Source organism: Nothobranchius furzeri, chromosome 5 (genome assembly GCF_043380555.1).
Source record: "Nothobranchius furzeri strain GRZ-AD chromosome 5, NfurGRZ-RIMD1, whole genome shotgun sequence".
NCBI classification, from domain to species: Eukaryota; Metazoa; Chordata; class Actinopteri; order Cyprinodontiformes; family Nothobranchiidae; genus Nothobranchius; species Nothobranchius furzeri.
Genome location: NC_091745.1, coordinates 53,470,628 through 53,489,244, shown reverse-complemented (window position 1 = coordinate 53,489,244; position 18,617 = coordinate 53,470,628). Strand labels below are relative to the sequence as shown.

Sequence of the window (18,617 nt, the reverse complement as noted above, 5' to 3'; positions counted from 1 at the left end):
AGTGTGGTCTGGGAAAAAAAGGAAATATTCAATATACAGCAGATGTCTTGTTGAGGTGAGAGGAGACTGGTCAGATGATAGAAAAACAACAGCAGCACAGATAACTACTGGTTCCTACCAAAGTCTGCTAGACCAGAACACCTGGCTCCAGCAGCAGAAGACCACACCAGGTGTGTATCCTGTTAGCTACAGAAAACTGAGGCTACAATTCACACGATCAGCAGAACTGGACCAGAAGAGACTGGAAACCCGTTCCTGGTCTGATGAGTCTGGATTTAAGATGAAACACTCAGATGGTCGGGTCAGAATTTGGTGTCAACAACATTAAAGCATGAATCCATCCTGCCTTTTGTATTAATGCTTCAGACTGCTGCTGGTGAGGGATGATGGTGTGAGGAGATATTCTTGTCCCACTTTGGACCCCCTAGCATCATCTGAGCCTGGTTTAAGCACCACAGCCTATTCCATCTCTTTACGACCACATGGACCCATCTACTAATGGCTACTTCCAGCAGGATAAAGCACCATGTCACAAAGCTCAGATCATCTGGTTTCTAGAACATGATCATGAGTTCCCTGGACTCCAACAACCTCCACAGTCACCAGATCTGAGTCCAGCTCAGAACCCTTTGAGATGTGGTAGAATGGGGGAGATTCCCATCATGGATGGAGCTGATGAACCAGAACGTCTAAAGAAGGTTTCAGATGTTTATTTGAATCTATGGCATGAAGGATTAAGATTGTTCTGAAGGCAAAATGGGTCTGACCTTCTGCTATGAAGTCATCTGATAAAGTGGCTGATTAGACAACAATTTAGGGATTTTTATGATTTGAAATAACCACAAAATTACATTAATCATCAGAAGCTCCAGACTTTGTTTGGATTTTTATTTGTACAACAATGGTGTGGATTAGTATCCAATAATAAATGTATATAAATGATCTTATATATCATTGTAAAAAGCTCTTTACTCTAACTGAATGCACCTCAAACTCAGATCCTATATGCATTTATGAGGTAGACATCAATAATGGTATCTTCCACCCTCTACAAAAATACAAAAAATAATGGAGACGCTTTAAATTACTCTCATCAACGTGAGCAATAAATGATTATCATGGACCTTCTGTACATCACAAATAATAAAATAATTATAGAGTAGACAATATACAGATTTGAGTGCATTTTTTGTATATTTACAAGGAAATGCTGTTTGTTCATTTCGTTGCACTTTGTAAAGTTTTAAAATGTACAAATATTTACAGCTCAACAATAATAATGAACAGCAGTGCATTCAAAGCTAATGTGCATTTAAATATCCTCTCGAGTTTTTTTAATTCATTTTTCATATTTCCATCGTCAGAGAAACACCCCCCCCCCCCCCCACACACACACACACACACACACACACACACACACACACACACACCTCCCCTCTCTCTGACGTCCGGTTGCAGAAGTGCATTTTGTAAAGACTCGGACGTTTGAGCTCCAACTGCTGGCCCCAGTTCTGTGCTTTTCTGTTTCCATTAAGGCACAAGTCCTGTACTCTGTGTCTCTCAGCGCCTCTGCTCTCAGGTAGGCAGAAGTCAAATCTCTTGAAGGCATTTCCATCTTCTCCCCTTAATCTGGTGGATCAATCGTTCAGCCCTTGTGTTCGTGCATCTGTGTGGGAACACGGGCCCTGATTCGGGCCTGCTGTGGCCCCAGCTGTGGGAATCAGACCAGAGCGCAGCTGCTGTCCTCACAGCAGCAGGTTACCCTCCGACCTGCAGCCTGCTCCTCGTGTCAGACCGGACTGGGCTCGTCTGTTCGGTGATAACTGGAGGGAAATCGCTCTAAAGCGGATGAGTGGACGTGAGAAAGTCTGAATAAATAGATAGAGCCTCCTGCGCATCCGTTTTGGATTCAAAACCAAGGCGCGTAAAGCTCAGCAGACCTCCGTGAGGATTGTTTTTATCTTCAGCCCAACCGGACTCTACGTTTACACCGATTTGTCTTTTGTTTCTGTGTGGATGTGTGTGTGAGAGAGTGTGACGCCCGCTACCTGCAGCCGCACTGCTCCACCACCATCTCCTCGTACTGTTTGTACACCACGTTGTTACCCGAGTCCGTGTAGAGGATGCTGATGGGGCTGAGCTTGGTAGGCACGCAGCAGCTCGGAGGGGTACTGTAGGGGTCCATGGAGTTCATGAGAGTCTGGATGATGGCGTGGTTGGTCGGCTCCAGGTGCGACCTGAGCGGGAAGTCGCACACGCCCTCGCAGTGGTACGCCTCGTAGCCCAGCGGCGCGATGATCCAGTCGTCCCAGCCCAACTCCTTGAAGTTCACGTGCAGCGGCTTTTTGCTGCACCGGGACCTGGATTTCTTTCCGTGTCTCTTTCCGTGCCGGTTGCTCAGCGCCGTCCTCCTCCGCCGCCGGGGCCCCTCTCCTTTAAACCCCCTGGTGCGCGGCTTCTCCTCCTTTTCACCGACCGACCTCCGCGACTTGATCTTCTCCTTCATCTCATTGAACAGGTTCTCCCTCTTTTTGGAGCGGGTGTAGGCCACAAGGATGGCCTTCTCCTGCTGGGTTCGGCCGCTCCGGTCCAGCCCCAGCTGCCTCAGGTCCACCTCGGTCTGACCCTGAGTGACCCTGAGCTGGAAGCAGAGATGGCGCTGCTGCTGATGATAGTGATGTTGCCGATGTGCTTTAAACGCGTCCCATACATCCAGAACCTCCCAGCCGGATGTGGCGGAATCCATTGGGTCCAGAGACCTGGAATTCAGCTGTCTGTCAGAGCGGCAGGGGTAGAGCTGGATGTCATAGATCCCCGACTTTTGCGCATTCCCTTGCGCCTTCCTGAAAATCCGCAGTTCCGCCCCGACCAGCTCCTCTTTCTCTGAAAGGGTTGAGACATCAAACAGATACTTTTGTCTTCGCAGAGGAGAGTGCAAAAGATTGTCTGCAATGATAAAAGAAGAAAATAATTGCAGTCAGATTCGGTTAGGGTGTACAGTGTTCAGGGAGCCCGAGAGGGGGAGGAGGGGGAGTCACATTCTCCCACAGAGGCCTTCTCTCTCTCTCTCTCTCTCCCTCTCTCAAATGCCCACCCTAAACCTGAAGCAAACCACAACTGACAAGTTGTTCCGTTTGGAGTAACTGATGAATGTTTCCCTCTAAACTCTTAAATAAAGTTCGAATTATAAATTAAAAAGTATTTTTTCAATTACATATGATATAAAACTGATTTCATGCAGGAAAAAAAGAACTGTTGAGTTTTATCCCAGCAGTTTTGTGCAAAATGTACCTTTGCTAAGACTTTTTCCCACATGAACATTTTGGAACACTATTCTTGTATAATTTGGCCATCCTCAAAGAAAAAACCCGTGCCTATTTGAATCAGAGCAGCGCGTCTGACTGAACACGGTGCTGACAGGCTGATTATTAATTTCCACTTCTTTGGCTGAGCAGAAACAAACGTTTCCTTCTATGTAGACAGAAACTTCTAGATCTGAGCAGCAGCCGGAATTGGAAAAAAAGACTGCTTTTTTATGATAACTTTTGCAGAGCTCTGGGGTCCCAAAAAGAAAAGAAAAACAAGAGGCCTATAGTGAAAGGTTCGGCCGGACACAACGGACCAAAGGCGACATGTACAGTCTCCCGAACAATACACAATCCATTCATTATTCTCTGCTGGAGACCCAAAGGCCTGAAAATGTCTCACCCATAAAGCGCACGGGGACAGACACCGGTCCCCGATCACCACAAATTTAAATAAAATAAAAAAGCAAACGAGTCTCAGAAAGCACGTGATCATGTTTAGTTGTATTTACAATAAATGTATGGAGAAAACAGTCATCCTTCTTCCTCTCGAGTTTTTGAAAGTTTGTACAGAGAAGCTTGGGAGAAAATGAGGTGAAAACAGCAATATTAATAGCTGGAAGTTTAAAAAATAATTATTTTATCTTTACGGGAAGAATGTTTTTTTTTTCACTTTTTTCAAAAGTCTGAAAGCCCATCAAATATGTCAACCACGTGCCACTGTATCAAACATTAACAAAGAAATGACTGAATGGATGAATGAATGAATGAATGAATGAATAAATAAATAAATAAATAAATAAATAAATAAATAAATAAATAAATAAATAAATAAATAAATAGTGGGTTTTTATTCAATATTTTTGTGCACGCATAGGCTACGTAGTTTTCTCTGGTCCCTTGTATTCAGTCAGAAGTTGTTTTAATTAAAGTGACTAGGAAACACCCCTGTGACATAATTTCTGGGGGGAAAGTTTTTTTTATTTTTTTTATCTGGCTGTCAGATTCCCTCTGAGTCCAACAGTAAAACTAGATTGGAACCTTGTGCTTCTTTTCAGCGACTTTGCGCGTCTGGTTTGCATTACTTTTCCTTCATAAGCCCTCACACAAGTCGAATACATGTTCGCCAAATAATTAACAGTTCTCTGCTCCCATTCTCCTCATTAAAACACTTCCCCGCTTATATTTCAGCTCGTTCTGCCAACGACAACATTCCCTTTGAAATTAACGTGTGGGCACAGAGTGGTGTTTTCATTCCATTTAAAATGAAGTTGTTTTAAATGTTTAAAGGAAAATACGAATGTTAGTTCACAGCGTGTTTAAGGTACTTGTTTGCTTCATGAACAATTCACGCACTTATCTTTAGGAACAAAAACAAAAGTTTTTAGATTGTGTTTAGTTTCAGTCTGAGTTTTAATCAGTGACACAAGTGGCAACAATCGGACCAAAATCGTGTGGGTGAACAATGCGCAGCTAATGCAAAACACGCAAAACTTGTAACATTGCGCATCTAAAATCCCGCTTCTTGTCCCTGTGGTGATTTTAAATCTGACGTTCGTTCTGCACGTTTTAGTGCAACACAAACTTTTAACGTCGCTGAGAGGAATCCCAGATGGCACGGGGGCAGAATGAAGGGGAGGAAAAAATATTTCCCGTTATTAAAGCGGCGCTAAATGGAGGCTCCGCATTAAAACAAACAACAACAAAAAGATACAAGCGACTTCACGGATAAGAGAAGGTGCGTTTTCTTTTCCTTTTCCTTCTTCCCTTGTCGTTTTCTGGGGATGTGCCCATCGTAGCCGAGCTGGGTCATTACGGGAGAATAGACAGTATTTGATATGTTATGACATGAGCACTCAATTAGATCACCGAGTTCAAATAGTTCTGTCATCCGTTCGATGCCAAGCAGCCCTCAGAAGGGTCCAGCTCGGGGTCAGAGCCGGTGACACATCACATCAAATCACAAGAGCGGGCTGGACGTTTACAGGAACCCTCACCCCAAAACCCAGTTAAAGCGAGAGACCGTCTTCCCAAAGCTGATTTTAGTCCAAGAGTTTAGCTTTGTTCATTCATTTTTTTATTTTAAAACCCAATAAAAACAATAATCCAAAACACGAATCTGCAAATTACTAGACTGTGATTTTTACGAGCGTTTAAAAACCAAACAATAGATTTATGGCTCCCTTATGAATTAACTAACCTCCGGTGTGTGTGTGTGTGTGTGTGTGTGTGTGTGTGTGTGTGTGTGTGTGTGTGTGTGTGTGTGTGTGTGTGTGTGTGTGTGTGTGTGTGTGTGTGTGTGTGTGTGTGTGTGTGTGTGTGTGTGTGTGTGTGTGTGTGTGTTTATTCTCGCTCCAATCACTTGGTTACACATGTTAACTGACCCAAACACCTGCTTCTCACACCGACCCGCTCTGCCCCCCGGCTCCCTTTGTCAGCACAAGCTGTCCAAGCCCCGTTCGCCACGATGACAACAGCTTGAATGTTTTAAAAAGTGATGGATTTAGAGTGGGGGTAGTTCAGAGCCTAAACCTATATTTATGAGAATTTTGAAATTAGTTCAAATAAAATGTCACATAAAAAAACAACGTTGAGAAAACGGTTTCATTTTTAGTCTTTTTCTGCTCTAAGTGTTTTACAGCCTTCATTTAGAAATCGCCTCAATTAGTGTGTAACTGTCGTCTCGCCCTGCGGGTTAATTTAAGCGTAATATAACTTACTATTTCCATTTTTTCCAACTGCTAACTGAAACCTTCACATTTAAGCTGAAACAAACTGCGCGTCTTTGGTTCGATTTTGAGCGCTTAAAAGTGCGTCTGCACGCCTGTTTTCCTCTCTTAAAGGCGTGCGTAAAAGCCCAGCGCGCTGCTCTGTTTTTAATGATTTGCTGGCAAACTTCTGATGAGAGGAAAATGTCAGGAAAACGCTGAGCCAAAGAATTGTGCAAGACTGAAGTCATGTAGTTTCATGCAGCAGCCGGACACCAACCTGTTCCTCTGTCCACAAAACTCGTTATGGTGTTTGCAGATTTAGAGGAGCGGAAAAAGCTTGCGTTTAGTCCCAGTTTCTCCGCTGCGGAGTACGTCCTGTATATGGAGAGCATGTATTCATGCGGCACAATCGCGTCCTTTGGCTCGTGTTTGTGATGTCCTGCTGCAGGCTGCAAATACGTCAATATGTCTTTTAGAAATTTGGATGACCTTTGCGCGCCCGGATGGGAGATCCTGGCTTCCCTGTTCCTCCTCGGTACAGAGGGAGAGATACGAGCAGCAGACTGGAAACACGGAATATTCCCAAAGAAAACAAGGAGCAGGCCCAGATAAATCGCAACGACTCGAGATGCGTCCATGGCTGGAAGATGGCAAGAAGCTTTTCGTTTTCCCCCCTCTTTCGCTCTCTCTCTCTCTCTCTCTCTCTCTCTCTCTCTCTCTCTCTCTCTCTCTCTCTCTCTCTCTCTCTCTCTCTCTCTCTCTCGCTCTCTCGCTCTCTCTCTCTCTCTGAGCGTGTGCGCGTCTCTCTCCCAGTTAAGTCTGATTTGTGGGTCCACCAGAGCCGGAGATGATGCGCGCGTCGGAGTCGGAGAGCTCCTGCTTTTGCGCTCTCGGGTCCCACCAGAAGAAGTGCGATTTTTGCTCTGGACTCTTCATAAGAGCAGAGACTGTTGGGCAGAGAGAAACACGCCCACTTGGTGGCCTAATGCAGGGCTTCAAACTAATTCATGTCACAGATCTGCAAACAGACGCGCGCTGCGGCCACCGGACCGTCGAGGGAGCCTGGAACAGCGCGCTTCATGCGGAGCAGCAAACTGCTCGAGCATCTCTACAAACAGATTATATTCTGAGAATCCATTGAGAGTAAAATGCAAAGTGTTCCTTCCGGTTTAAACTGAAACTACGCGTCTTATCTGCAAAATCACGATCGAGCAGAAATTAGGTGCAAGTGCACAGACATTCCAAAACAGAGTTCTCCTGATCAGCAAGGCTGTCCGGCCCTGACAGATCTGATCACACCAGATAAGAGTTTACGTTTTAAAAAATCAATAAATGTAACTACACTGATGTTTAACTTAACCCATTTGTAAATAAATTCAGAAATAGCCTAGAATCACACAGGTCAGATGTTAGTTTGGACCTGAACAGAACAGACAGAAGCTTAAATGAACGCTTCTGGGTTCAAATGGTTGGATCATAAATGAGCTCATGAAGGGAATCTGGACTGGACGTGAACGACTCTACTGACCTCTAGGGGTATTTATTAGCTGGTACACCAGAATTAAAGAGCTTGTGGAAAATGGTGTGTTCCCGTCACTAATCAAGTCGTGACGTCAGAGACACCGTTTGTTGTATTACACCAGAGTAAAGTTTGTTCCAACAGCTTTTGAATAATTCTTTCCATATTAATCTAATTTATACTTTTGTTTGTTTGACTATAGCCTCATATATCAATGTATGTCCATTTGTTTTAACAAAAGTGAAAATGTAAAATCAAATCTGTTGTATTTTATTAATTTAATTTGATCAAAAGATTCTTTTCTCTTTTGTTCTCTATTCTTTATTTTCCATGTTCCAGATGTTTCGGATCACTTGTCCTTTTGTGTTGTTCACATTTCTGCTCCCACTGATGTTCTCTGCTCATCACTCTCAGTACTTCATCTCTTCTTCAGTCAAGATAGCCTTTTCTGTCAGTGAACTGAAAAATAATTTGTCTTCTTTACAGATTTATTTAGTTTTTCCTTTTTGTCCCCCTTGAATGGTTCAGAGCAGAAAACATATCTGGTCCCATGCCAGCAACAAATTGCTTCCCTTGTTAAACTGATTACACCAAATCTGTAGAATTAAGAACTCGCTTCAATTGAAGCTGACTAAAAGATCTCAAAAAGCAACATAGCACCAAAGAAATCCAAGGACTAGAGAATGCAGAACAACATCCATAGCACTGCAGGCCTCATGGAGGAAAAAACGGCATAATGAGAGTTCCCATGGTCAAAAAGATGGTGATGATGATGATGATGATGGTGGTGATGATGATGATGATGATGATGATGATGATGATGATGATGATGACAGTGATGGGGATGACAGTGATGATGATGATGGTGGCGAAGGTAGTGTTGATGATGATGACGATGATGACGTGATGGTGGTGGTGATGATGATGATGGCGATGATGATGATGATGGTGGTGGTGATGATGATGATGGCGATGATGATGATGATGGTGGTGGTGATAATGATGATGATGAGGAGGAGGATGACGGTGATGAGGATGACAGTGATGATGATGATGGTGGTGCTGATGATGAGGAGGAGGAGGAGGAGGATGACGGTGATGAGGATGACAGTGATGATGATGAAGGTGGTGGTGATGATGATGATGATGGTGGTGCTGATGATGAGGAGGAGGAGGAGGAGGATGACGGTGATGAGGATGACAGTGATGATGATGAAGGTGGTGGTGATGATGATGATGATGAGGAGGAGGAGGACGGTGATGAGGATGACAGTGGTGATGATGATGATGATGATGATGATGATGATGATGACGACAGTGATGGGGATGACAGTGATGATGATGATGATGGTGGCGAAGGTAGTGATGACGATGATGACGGTGATGGTGGTGGTGATGATGATGATGGTGATGATGATGATGATGATGGTGGTGGTGATGATGATGGCGATGATGATGATGATGATGGTGGTGGTGATGATGATGATGATGAGGAGGAGGAGGATTACGGTGATGAGGATGACAGTGATGATGATGATGATGGTGGTGGTGATGATGATGAGGAGGAGGAGGAGGAGGACGGCTCAGATGGTGGGGGAGGATGCTGGTCAGACCAGGCAGGTCCAAACATATCGTGAGGGTCTGCTGGGAACGTCTGGCAGAGTCTCCTGTCAAACCGGGGGAGGCGGGGGACATTGAGTCTGAATGGACCCTGTTCCGTGCCTCCATTGTTGAGGCGGCCGACCGGAGCTGTGGTCGCAGGATCGTCGGTGCTTGTCGTGGCGGCAACCCCCGAACCCGCTGGTGGACACCGGCGGTAAGGGATGCTGTCAAGCTGAAGAAAGAGGTATTTCTGGCCTGTGGGACTCCAGAGGCAGCTGACGGGTACCGGCAGTCCAAGCGGAACGCGACTTGGGCGGTCGCCAAGGCAAAAACCCAGGCATGGGAGGAGTTCAGTGAGACCATGGAGCAAGACTTCCCTACGGCTTCGATGAGATTCTGGTCCACCATCCAGTGCCCTGGGGGGGGGGGGGGAGCAGTGCGCTACCAACGCTATCTATAGTGGGGACGGTGTGCTGCTGACCTCTACTCAGGACTTTGTGGATCGGTGGGCAGAATACTTCGAAGACCTCCTCAATGCCACCGACATGTCTTCCAGTGAGGAAGCAGAGTCTGGAGACTTTGGGTTGGCCTCTCAAATCTCTGGTGCTGAGGTCACTGAGGTGGTTAAAAAGCTCCTCTGTGGCAAGGCTCCAGGGGTGGATGAGATCCGCCCGAAGTTCCTTAAGGCTCTGGATGTTGTGGGGCTGTGTTGGCTGACGCGGATCTGCAATATCACGTGGACATCGGGGGCAGTCCCACTGGACTGGCAGACCGGGGTGGTGGTCCCCTTATTTAAAAAGGGGGACCGCAGGGTGTGTTCCAGCTACAGGGGAATCACACTCCTGAGCCTTCCTGGTAAGGTCTATTCAGGGGTTCTGGAGAGGAGGGTCCATTGGATTGTTGAACCTCAGATTCAGGAGGAGCAATGTGGTTTTCGTCCTGGCTGTGGAACACTGGACCAGCTCTATATTCTTAGGGTGATCCGGGAGGGTGCATGGGAATTTGCCCAACCATTCTACATGTGTTTTGTGGATTTGGAGAAGGCGTTTGTCCGCGTCCCTCGGGGGGCCCTGTGGGGGGTACTCCGGGAGTATGGGGTACCAGGCCCTCTGATACGGGCTATTAGGTCCCTGTATGACCGGTGTCAGAGCTTGGTCCGCATTGCCGGCAGTAAGTCGGGCTCGTTCCCAGTGAGGGTTGGACTTCGCCAAGGCTGCCCTTTGTCACCGATTCTGTTCATAACCTTTATGGACAGGATTTCTAGGCACAGCCAAGGTGTGGAGGGCATCCGTTTTGGTGGCCTGAGGATCAGGTCTCTGCTTTTTGCAGATGATGTGGTCCTGTTGGTTTCATCAGAACATGATCTTCAGCTTTCGCTGGAGTGGTTCGCAGCCGAGTGTGAAGCAGCAGGGATGAGAATCAGCTCCTCTAAATCGGAGACCATGGTCTTGATTCGGAAAAGGGTAGAATGCCTTCTCCGGGTCAGGGATGAGATCCTGCCACAAGTGGAGGAGTTTAAGTATCTTGGGGTCTTGTTCACGAGTGAGGGAAAACTGGAGCGTGAGATCAATAGGTGGATTGGTGCTGCATCTGCAGTGATGCGGGCGTTGTACCGGTCTGTCGTGGTGAAGAGAGAGCTGAGTCAGAAGGCAAAGCTCTCGATTTACCGGTCGATCTACGTTCCTACCCTCACCTATGGTCATGAATTTTGGGTAGTGACAGAAAGAACGAGATCGCGGATACAAGCTGCCAAAATGAGTTTTCTCCAAAGAGTGGTTGCACTCTCCCTTAGAGATATGGTGAGAAGCTTGGTCATTTGGGAGGGGCTCGGAGTAGACCCGCTGCTCCTCCACATCGAGAGGAGTCAGTTGAGGTGGCTCGGGCACCTGGTCAGGATGCCTCCTGGACGCCTCCCTGGTGAGGTTTTAGGGGCACGTCCAACCGGGAGGAGACCTAAAGGTAGACCCAGGACACGGTGGAGGGACTATGTCTCTCACCTGGCCAGGGAACGCCTTGGGATTCCCTGGAGGAACTGGCCCAAGGCTGGGGACTTCCCTCTCCCCAGGCTTGGGCCAGCTCCTCCAGGGCCTCTCGCTTTAGGCTACTGCCCCCGCGACCCGACTCCGGATAAGTGGATGAAAATGGATGGATGGATGGATGGATGGATATCTAAATCTGAGTTACATTACATTTCAATCTGTTACAGGGTGGGTATGCTTTCAGACAGGCACTTAAGAGTTATTTGCTGGAAGCTTCCTGAGTAACTGTAATACTTCTAATACTTCTTTTTGATTTCTATTGACAAAAGGCTCATGTGACCAAAGCTCTTATGTGAAAGCATGAACACCACAGTGAAGCAGCATCAGCAGCATTATGGTGTCAGGTTCCTGGTTTTGTGATTTAGGATCAGTTCTGATCTGTTTGGAGGATTATTTTGTTTCATGTAAACAGGTATTAAGCTGGCTTCTGATTTGTCCAACATGGACCATAAAACAATAGTCACATGGAACTAAAATTTAGTTCCTGCCAAGATGCTGATTGGGTACCTCTTGTAAGATCCAGCAAATCCTACAATTGAACACTTTTAGCAGCGTAGAATTGCCTTTTTCAACTCTTATTTATTTTTACCTGCAAAGCTGCATCAGTTGCAAAATGACTCTCCAGCTTCCGCCAGTCACCCAGGGATGTGTCTCACTGACCAGCCGTGCAGATTCCAGGGGCCTACGACCTTTGAACTCCAACAAGTCTAACAACTCACCATCCGTACTTGGCTGACATCGCTGCCAGAAGGATCTCCCGAGAAATCCCATCACATTGGTAACGGAGGCTCTTCAAACTTGTGTTGGATGGGTAAAGATAAATTTGATAGCTAATTAAACATTCCCATATTCAGCCAGATTATTTTATAAAGCCAGACATCACAATAATTAGACTTTTAATAACATCATAGATCATCTTTCATCAGAGTTTGATCATTATCTCAGTTGATAAATAATAATGTATAACCATTTATCCTGTATGATCATTAGTCATAGAAATATAGTATTACATTAGTTTTTATAAACTATATATTTGTCTCTGTGCCAAAGTATTGATGAGTGGTGGTTCCCTGGCATACCCAAATTACCTATTTTCATCATCAATTGAATATTAAAGGTTCGATAATATTTATAATCCATGATTTATGGAATTTTACATTTTATTGAATACCTTTATATTTTATTGACAATTTATCAAAAGTAACCACTTACAAAACATTACAGCTGTTACTCTTAATTTATAAGGTGAGTTCTCTCTGTACCGTTAGCCCAATCCCAGTACTTGCCTTGCGGTCTTCAGCAAAGTGCACTTGGAGAAAGTGTGCAGTAAGGCTTCAAGTGCATGGTTCACAAGTGTGCAAATAATGACCAAATTGAGACAGGGAGCATTGTGTCATCGATCGCAATGCATGCCGGGATGCTGAACGCTGTGATACTTTTTTCAACAACCTTTATTAACAACTTTCAAACAAAAAACCAAACAGTTATTTGAAATAAATTTTAATTCATTGCAGCTTTGTCTAAAACAGCCAGAGCATCAACCAATCATCCTAAAACTAATTTCATCAGAAGATTCATATTTTCAGAAAATGAACTTGTGCCTTTTCTCTAGCAGTTTGGGGGGGGGGGGGGGGGAATCCCCTTAGATCATCCAAAAACCATGTCACAATCACAGAAATTTTAATTATCATCCTTTCCATTCTGATACTGGTTTGAACTTTAAAAAGTCGTCTTTGCCCCATCCAGGTGCCTACTGGTTCAAGTTCAGTACAATTCAAGTGTATTTATATAGCGCCAAATCACAACAAGAGTCGTCTCAAGGCACTTCACATAATAAACATTCCAATTCAGGTCAGTTCATTAAGCCAATCAGAAAAAACGTTTCCTATATAAGGAACCCAGCATCAAGTCCGTATGTACAGTCTATGATCAAGTCACTGACTAGTCTCAGTGTCCTTACAGCAATCCTCATACTAAGCAAGCATTTAGCGACAGTGGAGAGGAAAACTCCCTTTTAACTGGAAGAAACCTCCAGAGGATCCTGGATCAGTATAAGCAGCCATCTACCACGACTCACTGGGGATCGAGAAGACGGAGCACACACACACACACACACACACACACACACACACACACACACACACACACACACACACACACACACACACACACACACACACACACACAACATATATATCAAGTAATGTTTCTATAGTTACATTGTGATTTGTTAGTAAATATTCTATGTGGTGAGAGATAAACTGGTGTAATTTGGTTATTAGAATGTGTTGTTAACAAGCTATTGGACACTAATAAAGTGACCTGTGAGGGTTTTATACATTTATGAATAATGACTTACACTTGTATAGCACCTGTCATATGACCCCAAAGTGCTTTACACAGTGAATCATTCATCCATTCACACACTGGTTTTGATGAGCTACTGTGTAGCCACAGCTGCCCTGGGGCGCACTGACAGAGGCCAGGGACCAGAGCTGGGATCGAACATGCAATCTTCCGATAACTGCAAATCCTGAGCTACTGTTTACCTTTTCAGTAAATATTACTGTTTATTACATAAATATTTTAAGTGCTTTTGGATAAAATGTTCTGCCCTTTCATGTTATTCTACATTTGGACAGCTGGGGGCGAATGGGTTCTCGCGGGTTCTCCTTCATGACAGGCTCGGTCTCCGTACTTCCGGTAGATTTCCAGCACGCGACAGTGTTTCAGCACCATGGAGAGCGGAGTTCTACAGGCGCTTTCCTGTTTGTGTTGATATAGAACATAAAGCTTTATGTACATTTTAACTCAAGACTAATAGACCAATAATGTGACTTTAATGATACAGAAATCTGCGTCCTGCGTCACGGATGGACCAAATCTTATAAATGACATCAGATACTGAACAAAAACCAGATTTAAGTTCTTAGTTTATATTTATGACTAATTCTGCAGATACGGGATTGTTATACGTAGAAAATAATAAAATTAAACATGTTTATCCATCAAACGGTTCCAGTTGTTAAGTAACGCGTTATGTAACCCGGTTGGGAAGGCTGGGACATCTTGTGCGAGCCGTGAGTGGTCCTGATTCTCGTCGTAAAGTCTCGTCAGTCTGTTTCCAGCTCTCCTCCGCCCTCCATCCTCTCCGGGCAGAGCGGAGCGGAGGCTGGCACCGTCAGCACGCCAACGAGCCTTTGTGCCTCAGCAGCTGTCTCGCACCCTTTCCGACTGAAATCAACAACTTCAGACATTTTGGTAGGTGTTTTACATCATTACTGCTCCATGGGCAACAGTGAACCTTTCCAAAAAAAGCAGCTGTGTTATGTGTAAGTTCTGTAATAAAACCATTTTAATTGTGCGATTTTTAGTGTATTTTATTATGAGTTGAATCTGCCGGATATATTTTTGTCTCATCGGTGTTGAAGTTGGTTGTTTACTCTTTTACATCGCAGTTTTTTTCTGGGTGCATCCTCAAGTAAACATGTCCACTAACAGTGGGGGCGCCATATGAAACAAAACACAATCTAATTTCTGCATTTAGCGAGTTATCCAGCCGTTTTATCGCAACGTGTCTTTTTTCTTTGGATATATTTGAGGAAGCCTCTCCTTCACCCTGTTCTCTCTTCACAAATGCTGGTTTCAGATTGCCTCGTGCTGAAAGTGAAAGTGAACACATGAGATCACTCAGCGATGATGATGCATTCTGTAGCTGATAAAAACAACAAAATATCCCACAGCCCACAGGAGAGAGTTAGACCGTTCTATTTTTATTATAGGGCCACATTTAATGACAGTCTTAGACATGAAACACAAACAAACGCTCACAAGGTCCAAAACTGCAACGACCAATCAGCTTCTGCCTTTTCTCAAAAGGCATAATAATCAGATCTGCTGTAAACAGAACATTTTGCTGCATCACGCTGTTAATGTCGAAATGGAACAAACAGCTTTACATTACAGTGATCAGCGTTATAAAACACACTCTGGGGATTATGAGAATTATGACTGGTGCCCACACGCTGCTGTTTTAAAAGTAGACCATCTGGATGAGAGGAAGAGCTCCAGTGAAAGGCTTAAAGACTTGTTTACCAGCAGGTGACCAGTGGCTTTTACCAGTTCTTCCTGTGTTTTTGTTTCATAAATCACTGACCTCTCAGAGAGGCTAAGACTTGTTCAGCTGCTGAAAATCCTGTTTTTCTCAACAGGTTTAGCCTTGGTATGACATTTGTCTGGAGCCACATAGATCCAAGAATTTAGAAGAGTTGTTGGTTCTTGCATTTTAGATACTCATGGTGATAACTTTTCTTACAATTACAGATTAAACGGCTTGATGCTAATCTAAAAAGGTGCAATTTTGTTTCAAAAACAGAAAAAACTGGCCAACAGGAATTAACAGGAAATACCTGTTAAAGTTTGACTAATGAGGGTCAAACGCTGAAACCTTTTTGCCTTGCCTAATTAAAAAATTAAAATTTTTTATTGTTATTTTCTTTTGGCAGTTGCCAAGTCTCAGGTATTATGGGGACATTATTAAAACAACACAAACTATTCCAGGGGTGGGCAATCCTGGTCCTTTAGGGCCGTTCTTGAACACACCTGATTCCTGGATGAATCACCTGCTCAGCTGCTCATCAGGCTCTAATAAGAGTCACAAGTTCACAGTTTTCCAAACTAAAGTCACCCAAATTCTTGTTAAATCTAATTGTCATACTTATATTTACTATTGTGGTGTTTTTTTTTTATTGTTTTTACATTTAAGATAAGATTTTGTGTTTTGTGTTCTACACATTTGCATTCATTAAAGGTTTTAGAAGATAAGTGCAATTAAAGAAAACATTAAAATTATGCAAATAAGACCGACAGCACTGACACATTTTGCTCAGCAGATACTTGTTGTTCCTAGAACAGAATGTTCTCTCAGCAGGGATGAACGGAAACGCAGCCCCAACCTCGCAGCACGTTCTATAAACGTGGTCAGACACAAACCACATCTCAGGATGAGACACACACGGCACTTTGTGCAGATGTAAACATCATTTTGTTCATCCTGCTTGAATCGTGCATGCAGCTTCTTCCCTCGGTTGCTAAGAGCGTTGCTAGGGCAGAGCTGTTGTTGCTCTGCCTCAGTGTGTATTATCACACTCTGTCATGTTACCATGTGCCAGACTGGTGAAGGTAGAATCTTTTTAAACTTAAACTGTACAGGTGGTGTAAGCAATCTAAATTGGTCTCTGAAAACGAGGTGATGTCTGATTCCCTTGACACTATGACCCATTTCTGCTATTCTCCCTGGAGATTAGTGCCTGTAAAAAGAGGAATTGGCTTCATTCTCATGAAGGGATATTAGGTTATGTCGTCAGGACATCAAATAGTCTCGTTTCAGTTTGCAGGAAGCCAGAAGACTAAGGCAGAACTGAGCTGAGCAATGCCAGAATAAATCCAAACACTGTGTGAATGACAGGAAACAGGATGGGATTCATTGATGCACCAACAGCGTGCAGACCTGGGGGGTCTATGATATCATTCTTCATAAACCTATTATAAAAAACATGTATGCACTTACGCAACTGGCCTTCTTATGCAATCATCAGGAGAAAAGAAGTGAAGTGATTGTATGAAGTTTATCCGAGCATGACAGAATATCTGCATTATTTACTTCTGCACCATCAATAAAAAATGACTTTTATGTTTAAGATAAAAATAGTTGCTTAGTGCTTTTTAAACATGGGTGAAATCACTCTGTCATCCATTATATTTTACTGATTAAAGGACTTTGCTGCTTTTGGCAGGAAGCCCCACAGTGTTTGGCACAGATGGCTGCTTCTGTGGCTTCATACAACAGAGCAGCATGGAAATAGCTTTACACACCGCTCATCTAAAAATATTCTGAACATTGCCCTTTTAAAGCAAGTCTTTGTGTCTGTGGGGTTTAATAGATCTGTCTTTGGTGTTGAAATGGTACCTGGTGTCCTCAGCTGCAGTTGCAGCAGCACAGCAGTGCTGTCTGTTGTGCTATGAGGTTTCATTGATTCAACGCTGTAATACTTTATCAGAGATTTTAACAAACGTTGGCTGGATTTCTAACAATTCTCTTAAAGGTAAGCTAAAACACAAGACTGAAAAATAACATGCATGGATTCCTGCAAATGTGCATTTATAATCCTTAGACCTTCCCTTTTATCACATTAGGTCAAAGGTTTCATTAATATGATTTAACATTTATTGCACAAATTAACATAAAATTGCTTTGAAATATTAATATTTGGAAAAACTTATTTTTTTTACATTTATTTGTCAGTGATTTTAAAGAGTTTCTGGATAACACCCATTTTTCTCATAGCGTGGAACAGCCTCTGTTCAGAGAAATAGAATTTGCACCCTACTGGACTGATTGGCTAAAAGCAAAATCAAACACAAATGGAATCCATCCCTGTAACCTCACAGTCATTCATGAGATAATTCACCAAAACTTATTTTAAAATGTTAAAATGGAGACTTTTAATTCCACACCATATTCAGATTACCTCTTATTTTTTCTCTTGTATTTTAGGACATTTATTATAATAATAATAATAATAATAATAATAATAATAATAATAATTATTATTATTATTATTATTATTATTATTATTATTATTATTATTATTATTATTATTATTATTGAATCTCATTCATACTCTGCAGGTGATAGTATAAATATTATTATGATAATGTTTACCGGCTCATTCAAACGTTTCTGTGATTTTTTTTTTTTTCGATTTGATTAGATTTTGTTTTCTGTAAAGCTTCAGGCTGTAGAGACTGATGTCCTCTACCACCCGGTTAATCTGTTAGTTACTGAATATTCCACCTGCTTTTGTATTACTACCAGTACTTTCCTATAATAAATCAAAACACTGTGATATAATAAAGACTTTCAAGTACACTGTAAACTCAGAAAAGTTGAATCTACTTTAAAAACTCAAGGCCATTCCAACATTCTTATTCATCTTTAATGAATATCTCCCTCTGTAACGAGGTTGCTTGGATGACGTTTACATCGTCTCCCCTCTTTGGCTCCACCCGACTGTTAAATCCTCACTCAGATGAAAACTGTGATGATTAATTTTTTCAGCTTTTATTTGTTTCATAAGGTAATAAAATCAGCGTGTGTTAGGTTTGCCTGCAGACTATGTGTACCATCCGTAGCAGGCTTTCTCTATGTGTGTGTGTGTGTGTGTGTGTGTGTGTGTGTGTGTGTGTGTGTGTGTGTGTGTGTGTGTGTGTGTGTGTGTGTGTGTGTGTGTGCGTGTGTGTGTGCGTGCGTGCGTGTGTGCGTGCGTGCGTGCGTGCGTGTGTGCGTGCGTGCGTGTGTGTGTGTGAGTGAGTGTGTGAAATCAGAATTAAAGTGACTCAGATGTTTGTCGTCATCTCCGTTCATCAGAGTGAAGCTGCT

At 43.3% G+C, this 18,617-nt stretch overlaps 2 protein-coding genes across 4 annotated transcripts in view; one reads left to right on the top strand and one right to left on the bottom strand.

Moving 5' to 3' along the window:
* Positions 1-873: 873 nt before the first annotated feature.
* On the bottom strand, positions 874-6,921 carry gdf6a (growth differentiation factor 6a). Its single transcript, XM_015949385.3, has 2 exons — positions 6,294-6,921; positions 874-2,946 (listed from the first exon to the last, which is right to left on the bottom strand). The coding sequence occupies exons 1-2, from the start codon at positions 6,652-6,654 to the stop codon at positions 2,045-2,047; spliced, it is 1,263 nt and encodes a 420-aa protein (XP_015804871.1). The 5' UTR covers positions 6,655-6,921; the 3' UTR covers positions 874-2,044.
* Positions 6,922-14,298: 7,377 nt separating this feature from the next.
* Positions 14,299-18,617, top strand: part of sybu (syntabulin (syntaxin-interacting)) — a 12,018-nt gene continuing 7,699 nt past the window's right edge. For all 3 annotated transcript variants that reach the window (XM_015949383.3, XM_054740581.2, XM_015949382.3), the window contains exons 1-2: positions 14,299-14,437; positions 18,606-18,617. The exon at positions 18,606-18,617 is cut by the window's right edge and continues 36 nt beyond it. The gene's annotated coding sequence lies outside the window, so the exon portion shown is untranslated. The remainder of the gene's footprint in view (positions 14,438-18,605) is intronic.